Source organism: Urocitellus parryii, chromosome 1 (assembly GCF_045843805.1).
Source record: "Urocitellus parryii isolate mUroPar1 chromosome 1, mUroPar1.hap1, whole genome shotgun sequence".
NCBI classification, from domain to species: Eukaryota; Metazoa; Chordata; class Mammalia; order Rodentia; family Sciuridae; genus Urocitellus; species Urocitellus parryii.
The window spans coordinates 51807735-51829900 of NC_135531.1; the positions used below are offsets into that span (position 1 = coordinate 51807735).

The 22166-nt window shown below is 32.4% G+C and overlaps 1 protein-coding gene across 1 annotated transcript in view; it reads right to left on the bottom strand.

Moving 5' to 3' along the window:
• Adamts6 (ADAM metallopeptidase with thrombospondin type 1 motif 6) overlaps positions 1-22166 on the bottom strand; it is a 275254-nt gene that overhangs the window by 247393 nt on the left and 5695 nt on the right. The window contains exons 3-6 of the mRNA XM_077795865.1: positions 14433-14601; positions 9273-9487; positions 8636-8719; positions 7984-8129 (exon numbers count right to left, since the gene is read on the bottom strand). Coding sequence (XP_077651991.1) covers positions 7984-8129; positions 8636-8719; positions 9273-9487; positions 14433-14601 — 614 coding nt within the window. The remainder of the gene's footprint in view (positions 1-7983; positions 8130-8635; positions 8720-9272; positions 9488-14432; positions 14602-22166) is intronic.

The following is a 22166-nucleotide window of genomic DNA, read 5'->3' on the forward strand; positions in this document are numbered from 1 at the left end:
TAGCAGAATGCACATTCTTTTCAAGTATACCAGAAACATTTAACAAGAAAGAACATATTCTAGGCCATAAAACAAGTCTAAATAAACTGAAAAGCATTTGTCATACAAAGTCCATTCTCTAATCACAGTGGAACTAAATTAGAAATAAAAATGACTTCTGGGGAGAAAGTCTCAAATATCTGAAAGTAAATAACATAATTCTAAGTAGCTATATGTAAAAAAAACATAATCTAAGGAAATTAGAAAGTATTTTTGAACTGAAGTGAAAATACAACATAACCAAATTCATAAGATGAAATTAAGATATGTTTATGTGAAATTTTTATAACACTAAACATCTGTGTTAGAAAGACCTATGTAAGAAAAACAGGAAGGTCTCAAATTAATAACCACAGCTCCCACTAGAAGAAACCACAAAATAAGAGCAAATTAAGTCTGAGTCAAGTAGAAATCATAGCAAAAATCAATGAAATAGAAAATAGAAAAGCAAGAAAAAAAGTTATAGACAAAATTTGATATGATCGTTAAATCTGTTAGTCACTGGGAGGAGGAGAGACAAGACAAAACTTATCAATATCAGAAAGAAAGTTGATGTTATTATACATTCCATAGATATTAAGAACAATTATGCCAATATAACCACCTCTTAGAAGGAATAAATACATCCTTGAAAGACTCAAACTATCAAAGCTCATTGAAGAATATAACCTAGAGCTGGGGGTATAGCTCAGCCTTAGAAGAACACTTGCTTATTAGCAGTTTAACAAGCCCAAGGTCTATAGAGCTCTGCACCATGAGAAGAAACAAACCAATAACAACAATTTAAAAAAAAATAAATAGCCCTGTATCTATTAAACAATGTTAATTGATACTTTAAAATTCATTCCACATAGAAAACTCCCAAACCAGATAGTTTCACTGATGAATTATATAAACCATTTGAGGAAGAAATAACCCCAACCATACACTTCCATAAAATTTAAAAGTTGAAAATATTCCCTAAGTTTGCATCGTCAATAACATCTAATACAAAATCAAAGATATAAGAAAACCATATAACAACACCTCTCATAAACACAAATATAAAAAAATGTCAAATCAAATCTAAATATATTAAAAGAATAATATATCATGACCAAATTGGGTTTATTCCAGGAATGCAGGGTTGGTTTACCATTCTGAAGCAATCAATGTAATTCACTGCATTAATAAACTTTTAAAAAGATCATCCATTTTAAATTATATAAAAAAAGGCATTTGATATAATCCAAGATCCACTTTTGATAAATAATCTCAACAAAGTAGGATTAGAAATAAATTTACTCAACTTTATAAAAGACGTTAAACAAAATTCACAGCTAATGATGAAAGAGAATTCTTTCCCCACTAAGATCAGGAACAAGATAAGGATGTCAATTCTCACTTCATTAAACATCATAGTAGATATTCTAGCTAGAACAATAAGACAGGAAAAAGATATAAAATTCATTCATAAAGAAGTGATTCTGTTTTTAATTTCAGACAACATGATCATCTTTATAGAAAATCCAGTGGAAATGATTTTAAAAACTAATAAAACTAATAAATTAATTTAGCAAGATTATGGATATAAAATCAATATATAAAAATCAACTCTATTTTATATACCAGTGACAATTTTAAATGAAATTTTAGAAATAATATCATTCCCAATAACATAAAAAACATGATCAAACATGTAAAAACACTGAAAACCACAGACCCCTACTATGAGAAATTAAAGAAAACATCAATAAATGAAGACATAGACCTTGTACTTGACTAGGAAGACTACTGAAAATGCCATTTCACTAGGTGTAGCCCACCCTCAAGAAGAGGTGATTATATAAGGTCACAAACACCAGGAGGTGGAGATCTTTGGGGTCATCTTAGAAGTTGGCCTACTACAGGTCCAAATATTACTAAAGGTTCCCCACACAATTTTTTTGTTGAATAATTTTATGCTTCCTCCTAAAAGGACTCTGTAGCCATAATTACCTGGTTTGGCTTAAATCTTGGTTTTACTAATTACTATATAACCTTGTCAATCATTTAACTTTCCTGTGCCTCAACTTCCTCATCTATGAAAAGATCTGTAAAGCTCATAAGTATATGGCACATAATAAGCACTTGTTTATATGCCTATATCATTACATCCATAAAACCAACCTAAGTACTAAAGTTTCTATTTCTCTAACTGTTGATTACAATACATCCTTCTTCACTTTCAGACAACCACTGCAAGTAAGCCACAGTGTTTTTGTCAGGGTATGAACAAAAATAACTCACTAAATTGCAATGTACTTAGTCAACCTCAGGCACTGATAGAAAAGAATCTTATTTCCATCTTTAGTTACAGTTTCAGGAACATAGGTAATGCCTGGGATAATAAAAACATAATCCTGTTTTGCCAGATCTTAGTTTGTGCCGGTTCTCCAAGTCTGACCCACTTTCACTCTTAAAATTGTCCCAGTTATGGGGTAGGATTATGGCTCTGCGATACAGCATTTGCATCGCTTACACAAGGCCAGGGTTCAATCCCCAGCACTGTAAAATACACAACAACAAGAATGTCCCAATTTACAGTCACTCCAGTTTGTCATTGACCGAGACTGGAATGGAAAGTGAATCTAGATAAAGACTTTTGAATAAGAAACCAAAAAGGCAGGGGAAAAAGGAAAAGAAACTGAAGAAACAAGAAGAGGGTTTTGAGCAGTGGAGATGGGTAGGAATGATGGGAATCTAGTGGTAAGAAAATAACAAATGCTTAAAAATGTCCATATACCACAATCAACTTGCCCACACTCTGCATTAATATTTCTATGCTGTCTATAAACCTAAGAGGTTTTTTTTTCAGTACTGGGTAACTTAACACAGTCTTAAATGCTTATTAATAGGTCATAAGATATTTATTTAACTGGCATTTCCTTGAGGATTAAAAAAATTCTTAGTGAATACCAAATAAATGTTAATGTACTACATTTAATCTCCCTTTCTTCTATCTGTTCTCATATATAATTATGAAGCCAATACATAATTCCAATAGACACTATCTTTAAAAACTAAGAAAACTTGTTTAAATCAATACATTACATGCCAAGAAACCATATTTATAGCTATTTTTAAATGCCTATCTAAAAACATTGGTTGACTGACATAGAAAATTCTAATTCCTTTAAAATCCAGCAATACCCAAGTAAACAGTCATGACCCCTTAAGAGGATAAATATGCCCACTTTAATTAAAGACCAAATTATTTTGACTTTGTGTGCAATTTTTGCATCAGATTTTAAGATATATTTATAAGTCCTGTGATTTCACTAATGAAAGATCATTCAAGTATAATAACTGAAAAAGCCTATAAACAAAGGCATTCTTAAAAGTTAGGTACCTTGAGTTTTTGAAAATTTAGGCTAGTAAAAGGAAAGCAGGGCTATGGATGTAGTTCAGGGGTAGAGCTGCTGCCTAGCATGTATGAAGGCCTGGGTTCAATTCCCAGCACTGCAAAAATGAAAATTAAAAAGAGAAAAGCAATACTACTACATTCCAGAACACTGATGAACCTTTAAAATGTTTTGCCAAGTAAAAGAAGTAAATCACACAAAAATATTCATATATTATATAATTCTGTTTTTATGAAAGGTCCAGAACAGACAAAACTATACAGACGGAAAGTTAGATCACAAGTTGCCTACACTGGAGCAAAGGAAGGGCTAGGAATAAAGGGAATCCTTTAGGACAGAGAGAACATTCTAAAATTAATTATAGTGGTGGTTGCAGAACCTTGTGAATATACTAAAAAACAGTGAATTGTACTTTAAATGGGTAAACATATGGTCTATGAATTAGATTTCAATAGTTTTTGTCCAAAAACAGGATTGAGGCTCTAATTCCTACCCTAAGAATATAAATGACTATGTATTAATATCTTAAAAATGGAAAAATAATGTTTCTCATACTTCATAGAACAGAACGCTAAGAAATGTATGCACTAGTCTGTTCACATGAATTACTAATCATAAATGCTAGTACAAACTGTCTCTAAATCCTAATGAATTTCAGACTATGTATGGATTTCTTGAACAAAATAAATTTAGACATTGGCTTGACTTTAAACTCATGGTGATTTTAAGCTTATTTCCTGACTTTATAGGGAAATAAAAATAACTTAAATAATATGTCAAATTGCCAGTATTTATTCCTAAGCGTCTGTTAATTGCAGCTTGTCAGTACAAAGCTTAAAGAAGTATGTGAGATAATGCATGCCAATCTAATGTTTGATTTAGACATTTCACAATGTATGCATATGTCAAAATACCATGCCCTACACCATAAATATATACATTTTTGTCAATTAAAAATAATTTATAAAAGCAACAAAATACAAATATTAATAAACATAACTTGAAAGTTTTGAAACAAGTAACTTCTTAACTGTATAAATACTGTCCTACTTTGCCCTCTTAAATTATGTTTCCAGAGTTTGAAGTACAAAGTATTATTATTTCTTGATCTAGTTATATATATTTTTTTAAAGAGAGAGATTTTTATTAATATTTATTTTTTAGTTTTCGGTGGACACAACATCTTTGTTTGTATGTGGTACTGAGGATGGAACGCGGGCCGCACGCATGCCAGGAGAGTGCGCTACCGCTTGAGCCACATCCCCAGGCCAGCAGTTATATATTGTTATATTCCATTGTTCAAAAAAGAGTCACCAAACATCAAGCTGATTTAGGTGAATACTATCAACTGTTAAATCATTCAATAAATCTACTCTATGGAAGCAAACAACACAAGTTATTAATACTGATATCTTACATTAAAATCACAAAAAAATGAAAGACTAGTTTCATTATTCTACTATTCATGTTTATTTAAAATATAATGTAATTTGTGGAATATAACAATATATGGAAGCATTGCCATATTTCCACAGTTATATTATAGCACTAACCCTGGTATTCAGAACTAAGATTTCAGACAGTTACTACATCACAGAGAGGTAACTGAATACTATTTTAGGAAGTGACACAAAGCTGCATAATGTTCAGATTTGCTAAAACTGGGTGGTAAAAACAGATTTTTCACTATATTTTATATCATTAATCTCTGTTAGCTATATGTAAAATAGTGTATCCATATAGTATATGCGTGTGTATACATACACATATATGTATGTGGACATATGAAATCTATGTACATAAAAATAAAAGTATATGTATACACAAATAATTGTAACATGTTCTTTGATGTTACTTAAATACTATTAATAATAGAAAAAAGCAACAATAAATTTATTTTCTTTCTGTCTAGTAAGAATTATCTGATAACTGTGCAGAGCCCAGTTTCAAATTTAAATCAATAAAATAAGACAATAAGATATCATTTGGTAAAGGGAGATAACATTTAACGCCTTGGGATAAAATTTGGCCTAGGGAGATAAACTATCAGTTTTCTCCTGGAATTCCTAATGAATCTTTATACTTCCTATGTAATAACATATTATTCTTCCTAGTGAGCTGATATTTTGAGCAAAAATAAATTATTATCTATAATAACTATAAAAGGAGGGGTCACAAAACTGAATATTGATAAGTGAGTCATATGAAGCAGTTTTCAACATTAATATAAAAATCATCTATAGAATTCTCAGAATTATTTTTATTAAAAGTAGCACTATGATTTAAACATACCCAGTTTTACAAATAAAAAATATATAAGGGAGAGTTGAGCATTGATAACTTCCTTCCATTCTCTGAAAAATAACTATCTAAATAACAAAGATGATAGTCATCTCTTTCGATTAGTCACTCTGTAGCCCTATTATAAACTATTAAATAGGCTAAAAATTAATTTGAGACTTTAGTAACAATTAAATGAAATACTCTACATTGTCACAAAAGAGGCATTTTTCTAATCTCTACTACATTAGCCAATCTAAAATGATACGAGATCCAAATTCTAAACTGTCCTATTAAATTCTAACATCATTTCTAGTACTTTTCTAATCATTAGAGACAAATTAAGGAGAAAATGTTATGTTAAAATCCCAAACATCAAAAAAGGCACTCAAAGTAGCTTACAGAAGCAAGGAAGAGCTCTGTAAAAAAATTAGAAAAATATCTAGGCCAATTCAGAGTAACAAAGTGTACAGCTGAATGTTGTCAGTGCAAGGAAAGGGTGGCTAACTGCACAGATCTAGCTCACTAATTGAATACTTATAAATATGCACCCTTGGTATAACTGCTGCCATTTGATGCAAAAGATAAAAATCCAATATAGATACAAAATAAAAATGTGAAGTCTCATTTTGTGTGAAGAAGTGTTTTACAATATAAACAAAAAAGCCATGTAAATATCTGTGAAATTTTGTAAACTATATATATTAGATATTTTCCTCTAGTAATTTCATCAACACTAATCGTATCTAACTTTTTTTTAAACACAAAGCTTTTCGTTAGCACAAGTCCTAGATTTTTAATTCCTTAAGTATATATTAGGAACATTCCAGACTACAAGACTCACGCAACTGCAGAATTAATCAGACTAATGTGTCAATACGTATGAACATAAAACCATATAATGTTTTTTTCAGCAAACTGGTCATAAACAAAAATTTCTGGTTTATAATGCCAAGTAGAGGAAGTCAATGAAACAAACAGATTCAGAAACTTAAATTCTGCAGTTCATTAAACAGAGAATTTATCCTAAAAATTACACTGAAGTAACTTATGTTACTCAGTTTAAGTTCTGATCCCATGTACTTTATACTCCATGCATAGAACTTAACATAGAGTCAATGAGCACACCACAGATAATGCATCTGGTACATACTGCCTTGCAAATTATGAGAAATAATTAAAGTAACAAAAAAAGCTATTTCAGTCAGCCAAGGCAGAATAGTGTTTTCACTTTGCTTGCTTGCTACTGTTACTTTATTTTGTCTTTTATTTTTAAAAACTGGAAAAAGGTCAAAAGATACACTTAAAATTATTTAAGCATAACGTTTCTGACCAACCACAATTAGAATATAAAAAAAATAATAAAACAAAGCCCGTCATGGTGATGTACATCTGAAGTTACAGCTACTCAGGAAAATGAGGCTTCCACCCAGAAGTTTGAGACCAGCCTGGGCAACATAAACAGATTCTCCAAAACTTAAGTAAACAAATAAACTAAGATAGGATAGTCAAGGAAGACAAGATCATCAGAGTTGAGTCCTCTTTCACTTAGCTGAGTGACCTTGAGAAACATACTTAACTATTTTGAATGTTTTCTCTTTTCTAACATAAGGAAGATAATACTATCTACTTCACAGAGTTGTTGCTTTAAGAATAAAAAAACCATTTGAATGCAGTTTTTAAAACTAGAAATCAATATATGAATTCCTTCAGTTATTGTCCAGTTAATAATTTTGCTTGAGAAAAAAGCTGTTTAACACATAATATAATAAATCTTCTTTATATATCTTAATTAAAATTTAAATAGATAATCATATAAGTAAATTGTGTAACTACCATTATTCTCCTCCCCTTTAATAAATTTACATAAACTAACACAACTTGGAGGTAAGAATATTTAATATATTTTATAATCTAGAGTCACAGCTTTATTTTTAAAATAGACATTTTCTTATACTTTTAAATGTTGCTTTTTGTAAGTATTTTGTTCAATTAATCAATCATATATGTCCTTCTAATTAAACATTATGAGTAGGATTTAATCAGTAGAAGGAAAGTTATTTATTAAATTTCTAGGTCAAACCTTAATTTCCTCTTGTTTCTTATTTGGTTCATTTAATGTCAACATATTAATAATACATTCTTTCTCAGTAGTAAAAAAGAAATAGCCATTTTGCTTTCTCTATCCTCATTACCTGAATAAGGCTTCAGATAGAGCTAAATATAGTTATAATATCAAACAAACAATAATCAAAGGAAAAATACTTGCAACAAACCATACCTAGTAATAAGAACTGCATTATCGTGGTGGGCAATCCCATTTTCTGGAATGGTGTTTCCATCACTTTGGTGGGAGAGAATGGATTTCTGCCATTTACAGAAGCTATCGAGGGACTTGTCTGCATGGTGGTTTATCTCCAAGTTTGGCTGCAATACAACATGCATACCAGAAATGTTCCAAACAAATTACTAAGGTCAGTTGTTAAAATTTTTGAAGACTAAAGTGGGACTATAATTAGAAGCAGTGGTTTCTAGGAATAATCTCATGCCAATTTTGATCTCTATAATATCTGACCTAGAGTTCATTTAGTTTATTATTGAACATTCTTTCCAGTTACAGCTTTAATTATAATGTGAACATATGTGAGGCTATCAGCATACAAAACCAAAAAAACCATTGTTATAAAGTATACCATGCAAATGCTCATCCTTATACTAAAACATAGCTAATACACATATATACATAGTTTTAACAAGACTTAAGAGGTATATTCTTATAAAGTATTTAAAATTTACTTAAAACATTAAATGTTTAGAGCTAAAAATCAAAATCAACTATGACTTCTTAAGAGGACAAATAAGGAAATATATTATTTAATAATAAATAACTCCATAGCCTAAGAGGTTTATGTTTAAAACTAATTCTTTCTTACCTGATCTTCTGTGAGAACAATTAAGCGGGCCACTATAATGTTCACAACGTTTCCTAGGCTGGAATCACGATAAAGTTTGGCAACCTGACCTCCAGAAAATAAGAAAAGACACAAAGTCAGACAAAAATCATAGGATCATAGTTTGATTCTATCTGATTAAAAAAGTATGCCCATTGTATATATGAAAATATATTTTTAATGCTATCTTGTTTAAAATTCAAGATGCCTTGGTAAAAGATTTTACCAGTCTACCTCAAGAAATATTTTTTCCTAGAGATGAACTATAACACAGTAATTAAAGGGTAAGCTGATATTTCAAGTTATAGAAAATATTTTAAACAAGATTTAATAACCCATTAAAAAATATCATCTAAAAATTAACAATAAGATTATCTTTAAGTTTATTTTCTATGGAACTTGAACATTAATAGGCCAATTCTTGGGCTGTATCTCAGTGATAGAGCACATGCTTAGCATGCATGAGGCCCTGAATTGAATCTCAAGCTCCAAAAAATCTCTCTACAATTTTAGATAGATGAATTCTTACGATCATTTATTTCCTAGTAAAAATCTATGAACTTAGTACAAAGTACAACAAACTACTAAGTAAACCAGTATATAGAAAGTTCAAACTTACAATATTCATCACACTCAAAATGTAGTGTTCAATATCTTTGCGGCCATGATAGCCCACCATCATTTTGTCTGCCACTACTAATGTTTCCACAAACCGCTCAATGCTCACTGATCTCTTCTGTCTGTGGTGAATATGTGTGTCATTAGTTGGCAGTAAAGAAGGAAAAGCAGATGATGTGTCATTCAGCCACCAAGGTTTGCCATTTCTTGTGAGGTCTACAATAAGAACAATTAACCAATTTGGATAAAATCACTAATTAAACATACTTATTTATAGATCTTTCATTTAGATAAAATTCTCATAAATTTTCTAATGTATTATGATTTTTCAAAATTAAGAAAGGGAATGAAGAAATGCAGTAGTATCTTTAAAAATTTAAGAATAACAATCCAATACTCATAAAAATAAATCTGTAAATGAATTAATAGTAAAACATTTTTCAAATAATCATTTCCTATTATTCCAGTGAGTAATTATATCATAATACTTTTAAATTTAAAATACATACTCTAAAGAATCACTTATTTTAAAAGCAACTAAGGCATAAACTTTAGAAACAGCCTAAAGTAGTTTTGGTAAAAAAAAAAAAAAATGATATAGCAAAAATCTACTCCTAAGTTATTTCTGAGCATTTATTTTGAAGTAAAATGCTTTTATTAAACTATCTTAATTAAAACCAATTCTATTATTTTAGAAATCACAATTTAAATGACTATGAATTAATTGTTCTACATAATTTTGCAGTAACTATTTATGCTAACAGAGTACACAAAGTATTCCTTTTCCAAAGTCTAGAGATAAGGAGCATTAAAACAAGAGTTGAAAGATTCCAACACAATTTGCTTTAAACCACATTTGGTGTCTATTATCACACATCCTTCAGTAAAAGGAAACCTTTTAGTTCCATGGCATTTGCAAACACTGTCTTGTGTATATTCATCTTCATTTGAAAAACTTGAGCAGGTAGAGGTTGTCTGCATACTCACTTCCATATTCTTATATTTGATCTGAAAATCCTTCTAACCTTTCTTATTGAAAAAGATAGTTAGGAAAAATTAAATTAATGTATGTTACATAATTATGTTAAATAATACTGTAGCACCAGTCTAGTGTCTCTCCCTTGCTGGCTTGGTGAAAGCAACCAACCATATTGGTGAATCCTTGGCAAAAAACTGCAGGTTGCCTCTGGCAAACAAGCCAAAAACTAAAGCTACCCAATCCAGAAAGAATTGAATACTACAAAGATCCATGGGAAAGGAGAAATAAAAATTCTTCTCCAGATGAGAATCCAGCCTGTCTTAGGCTGAGTAGATGGCTCATCCACATAGGTTCCTGACCTATAAAAACTATAAGAGGATAAATATTTGTTGCTTAAACCACAATGTTTGTGGCAATACTGTTGTGAAACTGCCAAATCTTTCCTGTATCAATAAAACTCCAATTCCTCCTGCCTAGTCCTCTGTGATCATATAATCATTCATGTATTCAAGTCATGCCCAGTTTTCTCTTTCTCTGGCTAAACAGATTAAGTGTTTAAATATGAGTTTAATTTCCAACCTTTGGCCATTACTCCAATGTATTCAATTTCTCTTTATCTTAAGTACTGAAAGAAGAATTTAGCATGATTGGGTACTAAACAGGTAGCATTGTTAGTTCTCATTTGATAAGTATTCAGTATAAGGCACTGCTATTATCAATATCACCATTCTCATTGTCATAATTTTAAAACTTTTTATTTTTTTAAATTGGTAGTTTGCTTGGCTATCACTCTATCAGACTACAAATTCTTTAAATATAAATTCTACATCTTTGTGTTTATGATTGTCCATCAATGACACATTTTATATACCAAATATTATTATATATTTGATATTATTTATACAGACATATGGAATGACTAAAATCAAGAGAGCTCAATTGCATTTTAAAAACTGAATTAATACAGAATGGCTAGCTCATTATGAAACTATATCTACATTTATAAATAATTAATTGACTCCTTAATGTTAAGCTTAATGATCTGTAACTAATATATTTTTAACTGTACATGAGAATAAAAGATTGATCTGTTTTGCTCCAACATAAAGATTAGTAAAGATACATTTGCTGGACTGGGGTTGTAGCTCAGTGGTAGAGCACTTGCCTAGTATGTGTGAGGCACTGGGTTTGATCCTCAGCACCACATATAAATAAGTAAAATAAAAGTATTGTGTCCATCTACAAGTAAAGAAAAAAAAAAGACGTTTGGGGGTTGGGGTTGTGGCTCAATGGTAGAACACTTGCCTAGCATGTGTGAGTTACTAGGTTCAATACCCAGCACTGCATAAAAAAACCAAACAAATAAAATAAAGCTGTGTCCATCTGCAACTAAAAAAAAAAAATTTTTAAAAATACATCTGGGCACTGGATTTGATCCTCAGCACCACATAAAATATATAAATAAATAAAGATATTGTGTTGATCTACAACTAAATAAAATTTGCCAAAAAATAATACATTTGCTTTGCTCAATTTAATTTCAGATAGATCAGAGATGTTAAGAAAACATTGCTCCATAACCATATATACCAGTAACTTTTTCTCAAAACCAACATATGGATGTCACTGCCATCTGAAACAAGATTTTAACATTTTGATCAATATCAAAATGTTTGAATATATATAGCCATTCACAATTATTTAATTAACCTGCTTTATTTTTTGTTCATGGCATTTATTATTTCTTGATAGTTGGTCATATATTTATTAGTTCATTTACCTATTTAGTTAATTGTCCTTCCTCACTAGAATATAAGCTCCATGACAGTAAAAATCTTTTCTGCTTTATTTATTTATGCATCCTCAGCACCTAGAATAGCTTTGCACATAGTGCTAAATGAATATTTATTTAGTAGATACATAAGTAAATAATGTAGGTATAGAGACATAATGTTATCTATGTCGATGGACTAAAAGAAAATTCAGTTATCTCTGGATGCAAGAATAACAATAATTTTCATTTTAATGTTTTTTCTTTTTTCCTCTATTCTCTAACTATTCCAAAGAGAACAGATATTACTTCCATAAAAATCATTTAAAACGCATCTATTGAATCTAATTATAATGGAAAAATTCGTATCTGGATATGAGATCATTGAATCCAGTGTCAATAGTGCTTTTATATCCTATATTTTGACATAAACTTGATTACTCATAACAAGCTAACTGGCAATATATGTCTACAAATTCCTATCTCTTGCTTGACCTATGCTGTTGAGATAGTATCACAATCAAGTTCTTGACCAGACACTTCCCAAAGCAACTAAACATAAAATAGTTTTTTCACCAATGGCATCTAGTAACAATTCCTGGAACTCAGGAAACTACTACCATATTGCCACTAATGGGAAGGCCAGTGAAGTGTCTAAAAGTGTGACAGGTCAGATCTAGGAGACAGAGTTGACTAAAAACAGGACTATGAACCTGGAGACAGGTTATAGAAAGTTAGTACAGTAGTCCAGGCAAGAGACAATAATAGTGCAGAGGAGAGATGGGAAGAAAAGAAGAAAATCTTCCCCCAAAAGGGAAGAATTTTGTAACAATAAAAATTTGTGTTTGACTCATGCCTAAACCACTGAAACATAAAGTCTGCCAGAGTTCAAATAATGTATTGGCACTACGAAAGAGAATAATTTGAATATCAAAATTAAGAGATGCCTTTCAGAATACGATAAAATATTGAAATTTTTTTGTGTGAGAAGTTATCTTCTTTATACTCATAAAGAGAAGTATGTTATTTTATTGAAAATTTTATATCCAAACAAACAACTAAATATTTGAATCCTAGTTTTTAAGGAATTTATTTATATACAGTTGTACTTATGGCCTAAGTCTTATTAAATACAAGATAAAATAAACTAATTTCCATAATGAATAAACTTATTTCCATAATGACTAATTAAAGTCAATATAAAGACTAAATCAAACCTTTTACTTATTATAAGGAATTTTGTTTCATGTTTTAAGTGGATTCAGTTTAAGTGGCCTTTGTCTCTTAAGTTTTCCCATCATTATGTTAACATCCTCCTAACTTCCTGCCTCTAGTCTTGCTCTCCTCTAATTCAGTCTCCACACAGCTACTTATACTCTTTTTTTAAAATAAATCTGATTATGTCATTCCTCCTACTTAAAACCTATTAGTGTGTTTCCAGCATATTCAGGGTAAACAAATTACTTCATATGATTTATAAGCCCTTTATGTTGACCTTATCTTTCATGTCTCATCGCTTACAACCACACCCTCCTCAACCACCATGAACCTCATCTCCATCTCTCCAGTCCACATTCTAATATCCAATTACATGTACTGTCAGTTTTTGGAATGTGACATTCTCTCTTTTGCTTAGGACCTTGGAAAATGCAGTTTCCTCTATGTGGAACAGTCTAGTCACCGATCATTCTACATTTGCCCACCTACCTTCCAGGAGATGGTAGACCTCATATCTTAGCTGAGAAGTCACTTCTTCCATGAAGATTTCCTTGATCAATAAAGTCTAGGTTTGTTGTCTCTATCATGTACCATATAGTTCCCTAATTCAGTGCCATCTCTATCTTTGAAAACTACCTTATGACTCTTCAAGTCTTATTCAAGTGTCTAGATTCCTGCTACTAGCAGGAAACTAGCAAACTAACTAAATAGTACAGAGTACAATGGAACATTTCTTCATGCAAGTTGTAACCATTACCTGAATAAAATAAGATGATGTTTTTTCCCTTCAAAGAAAAAAAGGTGTCAAATTTTATACAGATTTACATTTAAGGACTTCTTAAAGAGCTTCCAGATTGATTTAAAATTACTGGGGACTGGGGTTGGGGCTCAGTGGTAGAGTGCTTGCCTAGCATGTCTGAGGCACTGGGTTCGATCCCCAGCACCACATAAAAAAACTAAATAAAAACAAAAGTAAAGTATTGTGTATATATACAGCTAAAAATATTTTTTAATTAATTAATTAATTAAATTACTGATATATGACAACTTTTAAGAGGGCCCTGTACATATGTCTAATTACTCAAATTCCTATTTACTTTTATTATTAAGTAATTATTTCCTTACTATATTTTCCAGAAGAAAGAGAAAGGGGCAATACAATACAATATTATTTCCAAAACCTACACACTCACCCAAAACCCCACAATGAGAGTGATCATAGAGATGTCGTTGTTGAAGGGTAGATTTTTTGTAAATAACATGAGGATGGCCATTTTCATAACTAAAATGCTTGGAATCTTCTGTGGTGTTCTTTAAAGGCTCAATAAAATATTCTTCATCTTCTGTAGCAATAATACCATGCTAAAAAAAATAAACAAAGATTACCAAGAAGAACAATCATTTTAAACATTTGTTATCATTATTACCAAGAGTCAAAAATGAATTGATACTTCTTCTAAAATTTTTTTTTTAATGGTACTGGGGTTTGAGCCCAGGGGTATTCTACCTCTGAGCTATATCCCTCACGCTTTTCATTTTTTGAAACAAGATCTTGCTAAATTTCCAAGGCCAGCCACAAATTTGGGATTTTCCCTCCTCAGCCTCCCAAGTAGCTAGGATTAAGGCATATGCCACTGTGCCTGGTTTAAAACATATTAATAAAAATTGTCATGTATTATTTGAACTCCATAAGGTATAAAATGTCCCTAAATCTTTAAAAAGGATATTTAAATACCTTTATATGCTATGCACTCCACTAAGCATAAATACATTGTCTACTACAACTTTCCCAACAACTCTGCTCAAGGTGACAGAGCTCCATGTGAATGTTTAAAATTTATTTACTTTTGAAATTGAATATATAATGTAGCTACATTTTCTGTGTTTAAATACAGATATGTGATTAAGTTTTAGCCAATTAAAAAAATTTACAGAGGGCTGTATATCAGCCTTCAAATGCCTTTCCAGTGGAATTCACTCTCTCTTTACTGCCAATTGAATGGAGAGGGCTCCTAAGATCTAGGGGAAGTTGAAGCTAAAAAAAGAAAGAAGGAACCTGGTCCCTGAGTGACCTCTTAGAAATCTGTCTAATATAAACACTGATATAAGGAAGAAATAAACTTCTATTGTGATAACCACTGACATTTTAAGGTGGAAGTTACATCAACTTATATGTCCTTAGTTAACATACATTCCTTGCATTCTCATTTTGCAGATGAAGTAACAGGCTCAGAGGTCAAGAACTTGCCCAATTCTAGACAGAAGAATGAAAAGGAGCTGGTACACAAAGATCTGCTATTATTCATAATGTTCCATTGCCTTATACCTATTTTCTAAGCCAAGTACTACTCAGTTATCATATCTCCCATTTAAAAATTTCTCTAGCCCAAATGAAGTACCTTCACTCTCCTCTGAGCTCTACTAGAGTTTAGATATCATTTTTTCTCAATTTATGCCACATTGTTTTACTATATCTCAAACCTAAAGTTTTATTTAAATTTTATATAACTTATAACTGCATGTTTTATCTTCCCAACTAGACAATTTGCTTTCTACAGGCAACATGTTATGTCCCATTTCTTCTCATCAGAGCCATAGAAAATATCTCATATGTAATAGGTTTCAAATAGAACTTTATTAACAAAAAGAAATAAGATGGTAAAATTGACCTGCATCAAAAATAAGAACTTCCAAAAAATAATAACTTCCACGCTTGTCTAACAATGTTTTCCTAAGAATAGCACATGTGAGGATCGCTCTTAATCCAACTAATTTACCCTGTAACACCAGATAAAACACAAACTCTATGGGCTTATTTCCTCAGCTGGAAAAATGAAAGGGTTGGTCTAAATTAGTGGTTTTAAAACAGCACTCTGGGGAGCCCTAAGGGTTCCATGAAAGTGCCCTCAGGGGATTGTCCCAGACAACAAAGGAAGACCTACAGGGCTTGGATTCTGGGGTTTAGAATCAGCTGTGCTTTTATTAATCTGTATATTAAGTTTCCACATAACATTTCATATGAGAAAAGCATTTTGCTGCTTTAAGAAAGAAAAAATAGTTGAAAACCTCTGGTCCAGATAATCTCTAAGATCCCTTTGAATTCTAATTCTCTAAGATCCTATTTAGAGAAATGCATGTTAAGTACAACATGCTTGAAAAAAAGAGAAGACATAATTGGAAATGTTCTAACTTACAGATAAAGTTGAAGTCACCTATAACCCACATGAATGAGTAGAGGAATGCAAAAAATAAAGCAACCCTTAGTTAATTCATATTATTTTCACCATTGTTTGTACTAGGAAACTGAGCACAGTACCTCCAGAAAGGAGGCAAGTTTCAATATGAGTTTTGATTAGAAGGAAGTATAGAAAGTAGAGTCTAAGGTACTCTGCAGAAAGGGTAAAATAATCAGAACTAATTTCACAAATGCCCCACTCCTGCCTATTAGTCCCCACAAGAAGCCGAAGCTGCATCCACTGAATTCTATGAGTCATATGGTTATGTATGTCAGATTTTCAGATCCCGTCTCCTCTACTCCTAAAATCACAGTGGTCTCTGGGCAGCAGAGAGTTGAAAGGGCCCAGATAAGAAAGTCATGTTACAGCAAGTAAATGGAATCAGAAGGCAGTAAGTAAACAAAATCTGTAATTTAAAGAATGGAAAAACTTCTGAAAGGGAAATCCAGAAAGTTCATGTTAGGTATTCTGTAAAACATTTACCCATCTTTTCTTTGACGTAAGTGCTTACATCAGCACAACTTTACAGATGAGAAACTAGATGGAGCAAAGTTAAATAACAAATTCATTTGGTTGTCTTTGGAAACTACTCTCCTAACCACTATAGTTTTATTAGCTTTTCCTCTAAAGACTGTTTAAGATTTTATTTATCCATTCATCAAATGGGCTTTGGATATCTACAACAGTGAACCAAAGTGTCAACTCTTATCAGAATGCCTCCTGCCTAGTGGGAGGAGTTAGAAAAAGTTAATTAATTTGATAAATAAAGGATATACCAGATAGTGATAAATGAAAAAGGAGGGAAAGGCTGTTTTAAAAGACAGATAATAATCAAAAGTGAGGGTATTATACAAATATTTTAGAATAGATGGGGGAAATTCTCTCTAAAAAGGTGATATTTGAACAGAAACCTGCATAAAGCCACCCAAATAAATGTCTTGGGAGGGGCAGAGAGACTGGGAAAGCAAATGAAAAGGGAATTAGCTAGGAACATCCTTGTGTATTCAAGAAACAGCAAGGAGTTACACAGGCTGCAGAAAGAGAAGAGGAGAAAGATTACAAGATTAGAAAGGGGCTGGAGGTCAGACATGGAGGACCTGAGTTAAGGTAAAGTCCCAGGAATTTCTGCATGCCTGCAAAAGCCCTGCTGTTGCTTCCTTCAGCATCAGCATTCAGCTATTTGCCTCAGAATCATCAGAACTAATTTCACAAATTTCCCCACTCCCTGCCTATTAGTTCCTACAAGAAGCCCAAGCTGCATCCACTGAACTCTACGAGTCATATGGTTATGTATATCATGTTTTCAGATCCCATCTCCTTCTATTCCCCATCATCTAAAATACTTCTATGCCCTCTCAAGTTCAATCACCAACAAAATTTCCTATACCCTCAGTCTCATCTGTGAATGTTTATCATCTTGCTCTAACAAAAATATCAATCTCCCTAAATGACATTTCTTCCTTGTAGTCCTGTTATAGTGGCTGCTTTCTCTTCTACATGTCTACTACTGGACCTATAAGCAAGGTTCTTGAGATTTGTTGCCATTTCTGAACAATTCACTCTCCTTCCTCAAAACAAAACACCAGCTTCAAACCTCATGCCATAATCTTCTCCCCTTCTCCTAGTTGCTTTATCTACTGACCTCACTCCCCTCATTCCGTAAAGATTTTAACTTCTGGAGTCACAGCCTGCGATATCATTCCTGGAATAATTGCTGATTTCAATATCTTCTTATATCAAAAATCCTTAAAATTTGTGATGTGTGTGCACATGTGCCCTCAATTCCTCCAGAAGTCAAGGAGTAAACCAGGCAGGGTGGTGCACACCTGTAATCCCAGTGACTTGGAAGACTGAGGCAGGAGAATCTCAAATTCAAAGCCAGCCTTAGCAACTTAGTGAGGCCCTGAGCAACTGAGTGAGACCCTATCTCTAAATAAAATATAAAAAGAGTTGGGGATGTGGCTCAGTGGTTAAGCACGCCTGGGTTCAATCCCTGGTATCAAAAAGAAAAAAAGTCCAGGAGTGAAATATAAGGACTCCTTCTATGAATAAAATATTAAAAGCAGGAAAAAATACAGAATTACAAATAAAAGCAAATTTAGTGAAATACAGCTATCAAAATTTTTTTAAACATAATACATATGGTTACGAACACTTTAAGAAGTTCTTTAATGGGTCTAATAAAAATTATCTCATAATGCAGATGAATATAAATAATGATTTTAAAATATGCAAAACCTGCAACATAACATGAGTGTGATTTTTATTGGGGATAAAGTCACAGGTACTGCCATTACTATATTGATTTGTACCTATATTTTGTAATTGAAGTAAATGTTAAATTTCAGTTAAAAATTAGTAAACAAACAAACAAACAAAAAAAAGATGTAAAATTTCCCCATTCCAGTTCACAAACCCCTTGAATTTCATTTATGGACTCAAGTTACAGACTATTAACATAGATGGTATCTTTAATCCCTCCCCTCCCAACTCCTTGACCTCCTCTCCTTCAAATATCTTCTTCTTCACCTTACCTCAGACACTCATGCCTATGGTCAAAACCTAGACTTCATCATTGTCATATTTACAACCTTCAATAATCTCTATTTCAAGTGTCCCATTTTCTATCTTTCCAGCACTGCCCTTCTAATATCCCAACTCCAAGAAACAGTTCTTTTATCCCAATCAAGAGCTTCAATTAATTGATCTTCATGCTTTTCACAGTACTTCACCTCAGCCTCATTTCCCTCCTAAACCAGCTTCAGATCATTTCCAATTATTTCCAATTCCTGTGCCCCTTTCTCAATTCATTAACCCCTTTCTCAATTCATTAACCCACAACCCTAATTAAATTAAACTATGCTAGGCCTGCATTTTTTTTTTTAAAGAGAGAGTGAGAGAGGGGAGAGAGAGAGAGAGAGAGAGAGAGAGAGAGAGAATTTTTAATATTTATTTCTTAGTTCTCGGCGGACACAACATCTTTGTTGGTATGTGGTGCTGAGGATCGAACCCGGGTCGCACGCATGCCAGGGGAGCGCGCTACCACTGAGCCACATCCCCAGCCCAGGCCTGCATCTTAATAGCTGTACTTACCCAGTGAAAACATACCAACTAGTGAATGGTTTCACTTTAATATCACCATTCCTCATTTCAACTCTACCCTAACACTCCAAGGCAACAATACTATATTTCTCTAGTTCATCCAGTATTCTACACTTTCCTGGATAAATATTTCATGCTTTCTTCTCCTTCTCTCTCTCTCTATCTCTGTCTCTCTCTGTCTCTCTGTATCTCTCTCTCTCTCTTCCTTTACAACCTTGTCCTTCCAACTTCCCTTCCAACAGACAATATTGTACTACCTCCTACAAACTCCCCCAAACACAAGTATCCACTTACCTGCATTCCCCGTCCATATATTCTGTTTTTTTCCTGTTATTGTACATGAACTTTCTATTCTCCTGGCTAAGAATAATTATTCCCTTTGTGCAGATGATTCCATCCCTTCTTACCCACCAAGAACTTCAGTCCAGCAATTTGCCATTTCTCTATGCACCCATTTCCATCTCTATCAAAACAAAACTTTGTCTGACCCCACTTCTGCATACTGTTACTAACCATTTCTTGCTTTTCAAAAATCCTTGAAATAACTGCCTATATCATCTTTTCTCCCACTCCCTCTTAAATCTACTCCAGTCAGGTCTTTGCCTCTCTTCCAAACTCCACCATGACTTTACCAAGATTAGTTTTGTCAAGGTTTCCAATGACCTCCTCATTTAAAAAGTCAGGTTTTAGTGTTACACATACTTTGACTCACTAGCAGCATTTTCCTTTTGAAATACTTCATTCTCTTGCTTTCCAGAACATTTGCCTGGTCTTCCTTCAAATTTTTAGTTACTTTGATGTTTCTGCCACCATTCTCTGACCTCTCTGACCTCTTGGAATACCCAAAGGCTAAGTCCTTAGACCTCTCCTCTGTTCTACCTATATTCTTTCCTAAGCAATTTTATATAATCTCCTGTTTTAATTATATATATATATATATATAATGTTTTGACTAAAAACATTTTAACATTATAATTCATATCTTTCCCTGAACTCCAGACAAGTATATCCAATACCCTATACAACATTGAATTCATGATGTATACCCACAACTTACCCCTCACCAGTAACTTACAATCTTTGTTAATACCCAAGCCTTTCTCATCTCAGTTGATAGTTATTACATTCTTCTAGTTGCTCAGAACTCAAGCTTGGAATTATCATTTATTTTGTCCTGTTTTAAAACCTGACATCTGGCCACCAGTTCCCTTTGACTTCATCTGTTATATCTTCTTCACTTAGCTGTAGCCACAGTGGCCTCCTTACTGTTCCTCAAACACTTAGATCAAACCTCTGTAATTAAGATATTTCCACCTGAAAATCTCATTCCTCAGATACCAGCATTTCCTTTTTCATTTTCCTTAAAGTCTTTGTTCAATACTTGTTCACCTTAGCACTTATAACTACCAACATGCTATGGTTTTTATTTGTTTATCTTATTTGAGCCTCCTCCACTGAAATGTGAGCCATATTATAACAATGATTGGTTTTTGTTCACTGTTATACTTCTAGCAAAAGGAACTGTTCCTATCAGATGGTAGGTGATTATAGGTATTTGGTGAATGAATGAATGAATGAATGATGGAAAAGGGAGAAAAACAATTGCAGACATAATTAAATGAACAGAAAGTCTAAGAAGTCACTGGGCTTTTCTAGCTACCTAAATGGTCTTTATTATATTCACAGCAATTGAGAGAAAATAACTTTTCATGATGTTAGAATATAATGAAAAGAAAGTTTTCTTGAAAATCAGAAGTATAACCACTCTAACTTTTAAATCAATTGAAGGGGAAAAAGGCAAAACTGAAAAATCTCATAGAACCTAGAATAAAAAAGGAAAAGATGGGGGCTGGGGATATAGCTTATTTGGTAGAGTGCTTGCCTAGCATTCACAAGGCCCTGAGTTCAATTGCCAGCACCACCACTAAAAAAAAAAAAAGAAAAGATGGAAAGAGAGTGAGACAAAGAGAAGCAGAAAACCAGTCCCAGAAAGAGAAAGGGAAGAAAGAAATAAGGAGAGAAAATTATTAAGGAATTCTTTTTAACTTTCTTATTTTAAAGGAGGTTCTTTAAATTCAATATCAAGCAAAGAAGTGAAAAGAAAGCCCACATCTAGCCACATGACAAAATTCCTAAAACAGGAAGAATAAAGAGAAGAATACATACATACACTTTCACTGAGGGAAATCTTTCTTTTTTATTTAAAAAATTTTAAAAAACAAAAGGACTATAATCAGACAAGCAGCAGACTTGTACCTGCTGCCCAAAGTAATCAATGCAATTTTTTTTAGATCTTAAATGTTTTTCTTTTTAAAAGACATAAAACCATAAAGATATATTTGTTACCCTCTAAATTACCTTTCCCAATTCTACAGACCATGGCTCTTAAGGAAAGTGACTTTTTAACCTAGAATTCCATGTTCAGCTAATTATCAACCAAACATGAAGTTACTTTCAAATAGTCAAGGACTCAGGAATTTTACTTCCTAGGTACCTATTTTGAGGTAATTATTTGAAGGTGTTCCTCAGCAAAATCAGGATATAAACTCAGAGAAAAGAAGATGTGGAACTAATTTAGGGAGGATGAAA